Here is a 12,699-nt window from a genome sequence, read left to right as displayed (position 1 = left end):
CTTATGTTTAGTGTTACTGTACATTTTTAGCCATGTGGCTCTTCAGAGGAAATAGATGAATCTAAAGTGACCATAAGTTGATTTCTTAATGTTTTCTTGTAATGAGAGTCAGGACGTTGTTGTGTTTTGCCGCATGTGAAGTCTGTGTGTGTGTGTTTGCGTTCTCAGGGGGGCGTTTTCCGAAGTGGTTCTGGCCCAGGAGAAGTTGAGCGGCCGGATGTTTGCGGTGAAGTGCATCCCCAAGAAGGCCCTGAAGGGGAAGGAGAGCAGCATCGAGAACGAGATCGCCGTGCTGAGGAAGTGAGTGCAGACACACGTGCCCACCGATTTTCCCGTTACCAGGGCAACCGTGCATCGCCCCTCGCTCTCTCTCTCTGTCTTCAGAGCAGAAAAAAAAAGCCCAAGTCACGATCGGCACCCCACCTTTCCTCACATACGGCGCTAAGCAGCTGCAGAGCATTAGCAGTGGGCGGAGCCGACCTCTGGCTGCGCACCTTGATGGGGCTTTTGTTGTCACACGGGGAACCTGCGGAGCACAGGGTGTACCTCATGCTTTGCAGACAGAACCTGACATTTCATGGCTCCTGGCTGCGGTTCTGCATCAGTGCTGGTTCAATATGGCTCTTTACAGTCCAGCTTTGTGATTAATGCAGTGTTTTTCAACCAGTAATGGTGAGATGGTCAAGTGTGCCGTCTGCAATTACCCATTTTCACTGATCTAAAAACATTTCCCATCTCCAGGATATCAGCTCTGTGTTCATCCAAACAGGACCTGATAAACACTGAGTAGTTTGGAATATGAAAGATAGTAAAATACTTTTTTCTTTGAGTTTATTTGATTCTATTAAAGACATTTTAATAAGAATGACGGTACCGCGATTTAGCCGTAGCTTCAGCTCTGTATTAGGAAAAGTCCCGCCCCTTTAACTGTCTCCACCAATCATTCTTGGAGGCTTAATCATATGTCATCAAGTGGTTTAAGTCTTCACTTCCTTGTTCTGATTCTGCTCATAAAGTCTCTCAGTTCCAACAAAAATACCAGCTAAAGTTCGTCTTTAGCGGTGTAGCTTTCCACAGAATCCGGTGTCAGACCGTGGAACAAGAGAACAAAAGAATGAAGCTCAGAGAAGAGAGTCTGTCTGCCATCACTACATCTCCCAGGATGCATTGGGTTAAAGTGACAGCGTCTCAGCGTACAATGACTCTTCCCTGTTAAACGTCTTAAAGCACAACGAACACACATCAACCAGTTTTGAAATCTTCTTGAGGAAATCAGAGGTCAGAGGTCAACAGTTTAGTTCTCCTTCCAGGTTTGTGTTTCTTAACAGCCAAACATCCCAGAGTTTGGTCCAAGTCATCTTTGTAACTGAAACACTTTCTAAGAACGTCTGGATTATTTTATATGTTAAACTTAAGAAGAAGTAATAACAACGTTTAAGAAACAGGATGAAGGTGAAGTGGCCAACAGACACAATTAAACTAAATTCAAACAATTTAATCATCTAAAAAGAAATAAAAGGTTTTTGTTAAAGTTTTCAAAGACTTCATCTTTGATTAAGACAAAAGAAAAACTAATGAAACTTCAACATGTTCACTTTTTGAGTAGCTACAGAAAACATAAATACAATGTTAGACTTTTGTATAAAATATATCGAACATATTGATCATATAATTGTTCAAAAAAACAGTTGCCTTTGCACCAACATTGAAATAAATATTTAAAAAATAAATCACTATTTAGAAATAATATGTTTGTTTTTTTGTGAGGTTACATAAAAGAGGGAAAAAAAACTATCAGAGTAAAATGTCAAATAATTTAGTTTAAAATTATTACTGAATACTGACTTAACTTTTATTACAACTTTTAGAAAAAAACAGCTGCAACTTCCAGCTTTTTTTGCCACAATTATCACAGAAATGCCTGTGAGATCATGGAGGGACTGTACATCAATACAGACTATAGAGTTTCTCCTTTTTTAATTTTTGCCGCGAGATTTTTGTCAAGAATAAAGCGTGCCTTGGCTCAAAAAAGGTTAAAAAACACTGAATTCATGACAGGTCTGAGCACCCCAGCCAAGACAGACAAAACCACCTTTCCCAGTGCTCTGAAAACTTCTGGAACGTGTACGCCAGACTGTCCGTGGTACCAGAAGCACCTTCTGCACATCCTGGAGGCTTCACGGTGACAGAAGATGTCTGTGTTTAGCTGAAGAATGTGAGCGCGGTCCAAAACGTGAAGTGTAATTGCAGCTTTTGAGGAAAATGCTGGCGAATGGGGAAGCTGCAGTAACACAGAGCAGGCAGAGATGATGTGGCTGCGGCACATATGTGCGTTTGTGTTCATGTGTGTGTTGACATATAAATCCATACAGAGAGGCTGTTGTGGTGACTCGTGTCACATGCTTTCAATGTGTGTTGCACTCGAGTGTGTAGCTTTATTTAGCCAGTCTGTGCTGCCCACTTGTGCTTTATTTATAATACGCAACCCAGCTAGGACAGCTTTTATTTGGACCAGTGTTAAGGACACACCTTAAAAAAGAAGTTTAAAACATGCAGCAGGGCAAACAAGTATTTAGTCAGCCACCAACTGTGCAAGTCCTCCCTAAAAAGATGAGAGAGGTAGACCTCAACTGTGAGACAAAATGAGAAAAGAATCCGGAAAATCACATTTTCTGATTTATTTTTTATTTTTTTTATTTAGAATTTATTTGTAAATTAGGGGTCAATAGCAAAACTTCAACTCTTTGTTATATACCATTTGTAGGCAATGACAGCAGTCAAACATTTTCTGTAACTCTTCACAAGGTTTTCCCAAACTGTTGCTGGTATTTTGGTCCATTCCTCCATGCAGATCTCCTCTAGAGCAGTGATGTTTTGGGGCTGTTGCTGGGCAACACGGGCTGTCAACTCCCTCCAAAGGTTTTCTACAGGGTTGAGATCTGGAGACTGGCTAGGCTCTCAGGACCTTGATAAGCCGATCCTTCGTTACCCGGGCAACATGTGTTTGGGATTGTTGTCATGCTGAAAGACCCAGCCACATTTCATCTTCAATGCCCTTGCTGGTGGAAGAAGGCCTCACTCAAAATCTGCCGATTGCCAAGGAGTCTGAACAAAATAATGAAGACTGTATCTTGGATTTTATGTAGAAAACCTTAACGGTCATTAAAATGCTCCTGTCTGCCTTTAACTCCCTTTTGTTGTTGGTTAAAATGACGTGCGCTAAAATAGTCCCAATGAAAGGAAATGTGAGCTTTCTCTGTGCAAGTCTTGGTAGATAAACTAACAAAAAATAAGGGCTGAGTCTTAAAATTAACAAAAAAAATCTTAATAAAACCAAAAAAGAATTCACATAATAATTTAAACTAAAACGCATATGTTAAAAATATTGAATTGACAGAACTAATAAACCTTGTTTGAGCTAAAATCTTCAGTCATAACAGAACTGCACCATGATGCTATTGTTTTTAGACATGGACTTCAATTCAACACTATAACCAATTGAAAATCTAAATGTAATGTATAGATGTGAGATTGGCCAAGGAGATCAAAGTTAAACTTTGATGTCGCTCTGGACTCGACATGAAATCTCTGACAGTTTTCAAACGGGAATGTCATCAACAGGACTGAACGCACAGCACAGAGCTTTATGGAAGTACTGGTACTGGCAGAGGAGGCGTCCACAGGGAATGGGAGGTTGAGCTTAAATAAAGAACTCTATGTACCTACAAAACATGTAACAAAGTTAGAAATAACAGCTGGGTTTACGCGCCCTATAGCAATGCATTGTTGCAGCGTGCACAAAGCCAACTGTTTTGCTAAATAATGCAATAACTGAGCTGACCTGGGTGTGCAGTGCAACACTATAACATGAGGTAAAGAGGCTGACATTCATTTAGAAAAATGGGCTTTTAAATGAAAGCGATGAAGAACATCAATGAGGACTGACAGTCATTCAGGACCGTAAGAGACGATAGCTCTGCTGTATGAGAAAGTGAATTAATTTTACAATGAGGAAAACGTGCAAAAAGACAGTTTTCACACCTTCTGGTGGGAAAAAAGTAGAAAAATGGTCAGGGGTTGCTGGAGCCTATCCCAGCCACTGCTGGGCAAAGGCTGGGTAGGCCCTGGACCGGTCGCCAGTCCTTTGCAGACTTGCCTAATTGTTTAATTTTAAATCCCACACATTGATTGTATAAGAGAACAAGACTGAGTGACTCCGCCCCCCTGGCATTCCAAACAGGAAGTAATCACTGGCTCCAAGAAGCCAAAGTCCCATAGACTTCTATAGAGAAATAAACAGTTGCTACTCAGTCATTCTATTGGTCAGAAAAACTATTCTTGGTCTGCTACCTTTTCTCTTAAATGTTCTTAATAATCCATTTTTTTAACATTTTCTCCTTTATCATTTATCAGATGCCTCAATGGAGGCATTTGTCGCCTGCTGGCCCCCACGTCAAACTTTCAAAACATTTAATGAACAAATTCTCCCGAGCCCGCTTTCAAGTGAAAAGGTTGTGGACTTGCGACAACCTTACTCTTGATTGGTGAGACTGGTTGCCATAGAGACAATGGGTCAGACCGTTTTAGACCGATCCCTGCGTACTGACTTAGCCTGGTTCCAACATGGCAGCTACGTCTCCTCATAAAATAGCGACTGAATTGGCCGCATTTTATTGGTGCCGGAAGTAAACCATTTTCTGTGAGAGAATTCAGTCACTCTGTCCAGGTCTCGCATACAGTCAATGGTTTCACCTCAAACTTGTCCACAGATCTACTGCATTTTAATAATAATAATAATAATGATGATGATGATAGCGACCATCATATTCTTCATTCTACAACAGCATCACTGGATGTGTTCCAGCAGCTGTTAGACCTGTTTGTCCTTCATGTTTGCTTACTTTAGGACAGTACCATCATATGCATTATCAGCAGGGATTTTCCAGTGCTGACATGCTGACCGTGGAGGTCTGGATGTTCATTCATGTGTTGTGGAGGGAAGCAGCAAAAGGAGAAATGACACTTCCTTTTGTCATGGTGCAGCTGCTCACATCAGCTCTCCGACGGTGTCATTACACTCCGACTGTAGGCTTCCTGCTCTTCATTATCCCGGGCAGAGCTCAAACACACACTTTCTCCCTTTGAAACCTATGCCGGTGTGTTAGCGAGGCTGTGAGTCATGGCGTAGCGGTTTGTCCGCTCTGCCATAGCTGTTAGATGCTCACCTGTGCACCTGCTGCGCTCGTGTGTGTGTCTGTTAGGAACACCGGGGGGAATCCGTCTGCAGGGCAGATGTTGGCTAAACCACACACGCGCGCACAAATTTAATCGTGCTGCCACACCTCTAAATACTCTCGCTGTGCTGCTGTTACCACGGAAATGAGCGACCTTAGTCACCTTTCAGGCAGATACTCAGCAGTGTTTTACTCGGTTACTCCCCTCAGTTCATCAGCTCACCTGTTCTGCATCCTATTTAAGTCCAGTTGTGCAGTTGTTCACTCTCTTTCTAACCGCAAGCGCTGCGTTCGTCAACCCCCCCCCCCCCCCCCCCGCCCCTCCTTCCACCTGTGAGCTCCGTTAGGGGTAGTTATTACCCAAAAGTTTTATGGAGATCTTATCTCATGGAATTGTACGGAGCCTTATGCCAAACAATAGAATGCCAAAATAAATATTTTACTGCATGAGTTGTCACTGAAATGTGAAAGGACGATCAGCGGACGTGAAGATGTGATGGAAGGGAAATGCAAATTGAGCTTTTTATATTTATTCTTACAGTGTTTTTGCTGTAAACGGAAAAAAATGCTCATTTCTGTTGTAACGACCTCAACTGGGTGTAGACTAGAGGTAAGTTCTTAAACCCAAGCCCGCAATCTGGGTCGGGTATGGATACTAAACTAAGGAATACTTGTTATACATAAATAATTTATTTAATTAGGTAATTGCTATATAACTACTACTAAACAGGAAGCGCAGCTGCAGTATTTCTCCGCGTAATTAAGCGAGTATGCATCAAGATTTCTCTTTCACTCTCTTTGTCTGGCCTCTTATTCTGTGTTCCAGCGTTATTTCATTGTGCAAATGCATTTATCATGATCATAAAAATATGTAGATTATTTAACCTTAAAAAATCTTGCATTTTTTTCTGCCAAAAATACTATAGGATAAATTGAAATTTCGGGTTCGCTTCGAGCTCGGGCCTGCAAATCAAGATAACTGGTCGGGCCTGGGTCGGGTCGGGCTGGATTTTTTAGGCCCAATCTTACCTTTAGTGGAAGACAGCGCGCAGACAGAAATCCTGTTTGGAGGTTTTAGCATGTTCTTGGTGCATTTTTACTGATCATCTGTTCACACGCTCTCGTGCCTCACACCTTCCAACCTAACATTAGTGGTGCAATACCGGAGCTGTCCAGCCGTACAGTTTAGATCCAGATTCCAGCTCAGATGAGGAAAACAAAGACGTCCATGGATCTGTGTGTCTGCAGGTGGATGCATCAGAATGGAGCGGAGCGCGGAGTCTGTTGCTTGGCGTAGTAGCTTCTACGTCACAACCACAAGCTCTTTCCAACAGCATTCTTGCATCTGCTACTGATTCATTTGAGTTGAAAAATACTCTAATACTTTAATCTTGTTTTCTTATATGTTATCCACCAACAAAAAAATCCTCAAAATACATGTTAAAAACACCAAAAGCTCCATTTTCATCAGAATGGGTCTTTAAAGTTTTTCACCTGCTTATTTAGAGCCTGGAAGCTTTCATACTCATGCTGATTAGATTTCAATGAAAAGAAAAATGATGCAAACTGTCATGGTTCGGGTTTCTTTCAATTGGTTTTTGCTTTCTTTTTTGTCATGTTTGAGTTCTGTTTCCTGTTTTATTTTGAAAGGTTTACTGTTTTGTCAAGTTTTTTGAGTTTTACTTCCTTGGTCCCAATCTGTCCTGATCATGTTCACCTGTTTCTTGTCTGTCTTGTCTGTATATAAGTCTTGTCTCTGCCTTCCTTTTGTGCTGGTCCATTAACGTCTCTTCCCTGGCTGCCATGTTTTCAAGTTTTGCCCACAGTGAGTTTTGTTTTGTTACCCTGCTCTGCAGCGCCTTTTGTTAATTAAAACCCTTGCCCTGGAACCGTGTGGCTCCGTCTCTGCATTTTGGGTTCTTCATGCTCCCCAGCCCTCCTACCTTGATACAAACGAACAATTATATGAAAAACAGTCAAAAACTGGATCCAATGGGGAAATGTTCAAAAACAGCTTCTATGTCATTTACACCGCTCTGTTAGTAGAAAAAGTTTTCATTTTAGTCTGGATTGTGGCTTTTTGATATATTTTTGGGGTCTGAATCTTTGAATTTGTTTTGTTTTACTGAAATTATTGGATTTGTGCTCTCTTTCTTAAATGACTGTCCAAAATGCTACTGCGGATCCTTAAAACAGATAAAATCCCACTCCACCAACGTTATGCTCGTTTCATTTGATACTCTTTTATTTCCTTTTGGATGTTTTAACTGTGTCATCTTACCATGCATTTCCTCTTATTGTTTTGTTTTTGTCTCGGACGGTTATGTGTTCCTCTGGTTACAGTACCTGCTTTACATTGTGTTATTCCCCGTGCAGCATTGTCTGAAATAACCGCAGATCCTTTGGTTAGTTTGGGTTTTCTAAGTCGTGAAAATGATGAAATTCTTCATGGAGATGCAGCGTGTCTTAGATCAATGCTACGTGTAGAAAAGCAAATGGTTTGCTGACGGCCGGTCTTTTTGCCTTTGCAGGATCAAGCATGAGAACATTGTGGCTCTGGAGGACATCTATGAGAGCCCAGACCACCTCTACCTGATCATGCAGCTGTAAGTGTCTCCTCTTGCTGTTTTTGAGTTTAGAGAAACAGAAAGTCCCACTCTACTGCAGAAGATGTCTTTTAATTATGATTATGCCGTTTTTAACAAAAAAAAATGAAACTGGGGTTGTTCTTTAGGACATAGATTCTGCAGAGCGGCGGGAGTTCATTAGAATTTGCCCTCTAAGTAATGGGTGGTTGGTTAGGGTTCTCTTTTTACACGCTCTCCCACTAGCCCCTCACTACCCCAACCTAACATTAGCAGTACAACAAATGTAACCAGTTATATTGGAGCTATCTATCCGTTCAGTTCAGAGCGGATGTCAGCAAAACATTAATGTCAGGGCTGCGACTCGACTTTTGAAACTTTTCTTCTATTGTAGTTTTTAGGGGTTACTGTATTTTAGAAGTGACAGCTGTAGAGCAGACGTCATGTGACCCGTAGAATTTAAGTGTCAATGAAATGTCTGCAGTTCCTCAGAATAATAACATGCTTGGTTGAGAGGGAGGACAGATGCCAATCCATGAACAATCAGCTTCTATGTAAACAATAAACGCTTCCATATCTAAAAAAATATGCATATATTCATCAGATTTTATAAAAATTCTTAAAATAAAAATTAATTAAAGATACAAAATTAGCCTTATTGGACCAGCAGGTCATTCATCCTCTCCTTTTAAACACAAAACATTCACATCACTGTTGAATATGAAATGCCTTCTTATCCCAGCATCACCTCACAACACCATAGCACATTTTGGTGTAGTGGTACCACTGATACCACAACAGCCAACACATTCAGACTTATATTTCTGTTGAAGTGTTTTCTGGCTGACGGCAGAGAATAAATGAACGTTATCTACATTTCCTCCGCTGGCACTTACATCACCTAAAATGTTTTCCAGCCGAACTCCAGAGGCCTTAATTCTTTCTGAGCTGTTAAGCTGTAGTGTTCAAACTAACAGTTGATCCCAGGAAGCTGCTGATCATTGTGTTTACCACGGTATGCGAGAGATCATCCACTTCTCTGGCAAATGAAGTCCCATCATTTCACTATTTTCTTTTAAAGCAAACACCCTGCAGATGTGCCTGCCGATTCTATGACACAGATAAGCTCTATTTCAAACATTTCCTTGTCTGCTCCTGATTCACAATCTGATTAAAGAAACGCTCAGAAATTGTTTTACATCATCTGCTCTCTGCTGTCTATCCTCCCTCTTCTCACCTCATTTCTGTTTTCTTTCCTGTCATCCTGCTTTTTCCTCATCTGGTTTGATTTTCGAGCTGGTGGAATCTGTTTAGCGTGTGTTTAAAGGTAAAGCAAAGCTTTAACGAGGACCATCCCAGATAATGTCATTTAGCAGTAACCTTGAGAACTGCCACAGTGAGCTTTAGAGGCTCCACGTATGTATGAATGGGAAGTGGCTGTAATTCTATCCACTATCAAGTCAATATGTCAACACTGCTGATGCTCTCCAATAGGCTCTGGACAGTTTTTAAATTTAAAAGCTCTACTGGAGGAGAAGTCGATAATCAAGCAGATTTTAAAATGAATTTACATACAATCATGCAATGAACTAAGAAGAAAATTTGTCATTAAAAACTTAAATATGAAGCTCCAAAATGACACCTTCCTACTCTCTTTTTTTTTTTTTGTAATATAAAAATAGCCTGTTTGTAATTTTTATTTACCGATAGATGTCCTGTGTACTTGCCTTTCAGTCCATCTATTTTCTTTTGACAATCTTGAAAGCTAAATGCTAAAGAATCCAGCAGATTGCAGAATGGCTTGAAAACAAGACCTACAACAGCACATCAGCACACACTCACTGTTGCCATAACGAACACACAACGAATAGATCTATTCTCCTGCACGTCTGCTCTGCCAGCACCCACATCCATCACTTCAGTGTGGCCCTGGGGTTTGTCTGGATTTATGAACCTCTCCTTGGCCTTTGCACAACAACGGTTAGAGCTGCGTGTTATTCGGACAAGATAAGGGTGTATTTTTACTATAATTTCTTACAAATATACGTTTGTCTAATAATATAAATTTACCCAGCTCTCCACGTAGTGACATCTGCATCTAACGCTCTTTGTCTTTTTTTTTTTTAAATTACGACCTTTAAGTCGTAAATTTACGAGAAAAGTGAAAGATTAACGAGGAAAAGATACCAAAGTTTTCCGTTTATCGGAGACAAACTAGAAGATGAATAGTTTGAAACTGAATTTCCTCATTTCTGTTGTGCTGAGGTTAATGCTATATCGTTGTATTGCGGGTAATTTAGTTGTGATTCGGGTAATGCTGTTGCATTTTTTCTTTTGTATGTAGTGTGAGCCCGGCTGTAAAATCCATAACTGCACAATTTATACACTTTTCTTGGACAGAAATGAACATTTTCACACTTTTCTCTCTTATTTAAACTCTTAAAGTTAAAACTTCCGTAGAAAAATAAGTCTAGAATAGAAAGCAAAAAAAAATCTTTGCAAGTATCCTGTACAGGAAACACAACACAATGTGCTGTTAAAAAGGAAAAACAACATGCAAAATTGCTGAAAAAAATCAGCTAAACTGCAAGACCACAAAAGGTGAACAACAGAGAGAGGGACCACTGTACTACAAAAAAAGTGTTATCTTTTCAACCATTAATGCAGGTCTAAAAGTAAAATTCAAATGTAATCTTTGAATGTGTGGGTTGTTTTTTTTTGCACTATTGCAGTTAAAAAAGAAATTGTGTTGGCAGACATTAAATATTGAGCCAATAAGTTTCAACAGTATTGTTCAGGTCTGACCCATGCAACATTGATGTCCATGAATGCAACACCAAGGCTGCAACAAACTCAAACATGTCAGTCATGTACCAATCATTCAGTTGGTTGGTTTGTAAGATATACCTGTGCATAAAGATGCACACTCCTAAATCATCAACTCCTTTTCTATTTTGAAAAACCACATGCAGTCTGAGAATCTGAAGCGGCTGGATGGCTCAGTTGGCTGGTCCGACACCCAGCCAACTGAGGTTTCCAGGAAACCTGGGTACATTTCCCAGGGTCCCAATGAGCTACGATGAGCTACTGCTGCCTGCCTGGGGCGCCCTGTGTCAGGAAGGGTATCCGGCGTGAAAAATTCTCTGCCAAATCACCTGTGTGAAACGGTGGAAGCTTCTGCTGAACCGCCTCCATGATTTGTGAAGTTCTGATTTTGGTTTTGGTCATTCCCAAAGTTAAATGAGTTGTTTTTCAGAGTTTGTCTGGCTTCGGGTTGTATCTTTATAGAATGGTTTAGATTTCTAAAGGCCCGTACACACCGGGACGAATATTCGCCAGGCGTTATTCGCCAGCGTTTTTCACCACGTCTTTTGTGTTCACACCCAGGCGATTTTCGCTGACGATGAGCCGAACGAACATGCAATTTCATTCCCTGACATTAGATGGCGCTTAATGTAAACAGAAGAAAGAAATACTCCTGTAAACAAGGTGGCGCTGCGCAACTTAACGCTTCTTAAAGTCGCTTTTCACTCAGAAGAAGAGAGCAAGTATTTACGCGCTTGTCAGAATAATACAAAGAAAACATGAATATTTCCAGCACCAGTAGCTCCAACTGGTGCTAGGTTCGGGGATATTTTAGAATGTCCGTCATTATTTCTTCGCGGCAGTGTAGACGCTACTTGGCGTCTATCTTCTTCGCTGGTATGTGTGCTCAGAAAGGCAGTTTTGTGTTTGAGCGCCCCCAAGTTGTGTTTTACTGTAACTTCAGAAGCTCCAGACACGTGTGCAAAAGCGCCATTTTCATTGGTCGAATAGATTTCGACGCGACGCGTCAAAAAAAAAAAAACGAACCCGAGGCAGTTTTTTTTTTGACGCTTTGACGCGTGGCGTTTTTTCGCGTCGGTGTGCACACTCTCATTGGTGCCCTTTTATTATGGATATTAGCCATTTCAATGCATCCTTCTATCTTAGCTTACCGTGTTTTGCATTTTCAAACGTGTTTGGTCATATTTATGCCATTGAACCAATTTAACACTGAAATTCTGACGCAGACAACAGCAGCCTCAGAATCCGTTGGAGTTACGTTGTGGCGGAATTTGTTTCGCCACTGATATCATCGGTATTGAAGACTTTTTTGTCCAGTCGGTGGAAGTTTAGGAGAAACGGCAGCGGAGAAAAGCCCCATGGGAAATGATGGGATTAGTCCAGATTGAGTTTGTTTCCCAAAAGCCGTCCGGCTGCATTCATCACACAGATAATGATGATGAGTCCAGTAACCATGTTTGCACATGCGTTGTCTGTGAATCACTGTGTGTGTGTGTGTGTGTGTGTGTGTGTGTGTGTGTGTGTGTGTGTGTGTGTGTGTGTGTGTGTGTGTGTGTGTGTGTGTGTGGTGTGTGTGTGTGTGTGTGTGTGTGGTGTGTGTGTGTGTGTGTGTGTGTGTGTGTGTGTGTGTGTGTGTGTGTGTGTGTGTGTGTGTGTGTGTGTGTGTGTGTGTGTGTGTGTGTGTGTGTGTGTGTGTGTGTGTGTGTGTGTGTGTGTGTGTGTGTGGGTGTGTGGGTGTGTGGGGGTGTGGGTGTGGGTGTGGGTGTGTGTGAGAAGTGGAAAAAGGCTTCATATCAAAGGAAGCAACGGGAGGTTTCATCGCAGCGCGGCGCTTTTGTCCCTGTAATGCGCCTAATGACTGCAGCCTCTGAGGAGCTGTGGTCAGATTTCTGTGTGCTCTGTGGTTATTGGAGAAATGTAATGGAGCTTCATCTGTGCCATACTGTACAGCCTGTTCAAACTGCTCGCAGTAATAAAGGCCTGCTGTCAGCTATAAAACACAACCATCCCGTCAAGAGAGCAATGGGACTTTTTTACAGCTCCCAGATTGGGAC

The 12,699-nt window shown here is 41.4% G+C and overlaps 1 protein-coding gene across 1 annotated transcript in view; it reads left to right on the top strand.

Moving 5' to 3' along the window:
* camk1d (calcium/calmodulin dependent protein kinase ID) overlaps positions 1–12,699 on the top strand; it is a 117,304-nt gene that overhangs the window by 56,081 nt on the left and 48,524 nt on the right. The window contains exons 2-3 of the mRNA XM_011473673.3: positions 169–300; positions 7,766–7,840. Coding sequence (XP_011471975.2) covers positions 169–300; positions 7,766–7,840 — 207 coding nt within the window. The remainder of the gene's footprint in view (positions 1–168; positions 301–7,765; positions 7,841–12,699) is intronic.

The sequence above is a fragment of the Oryzias latipes genome, chromosome 23, assembly GCF_002234675.1.
Source record: "Oryzias latipes chromosome 23, ASM223467v1".
NCBI classification, from domain to species: Eukaryota; Metazoa; Chordata; class Actinopteri; order Beloniformes; family Adrianichthyidae; genus Oryzias; species Oryzias latipes.
Note: the sequence above shows the minus strand (reverse complement) of the source record. Positions and strands in the feature narration are given on the sequence as shown.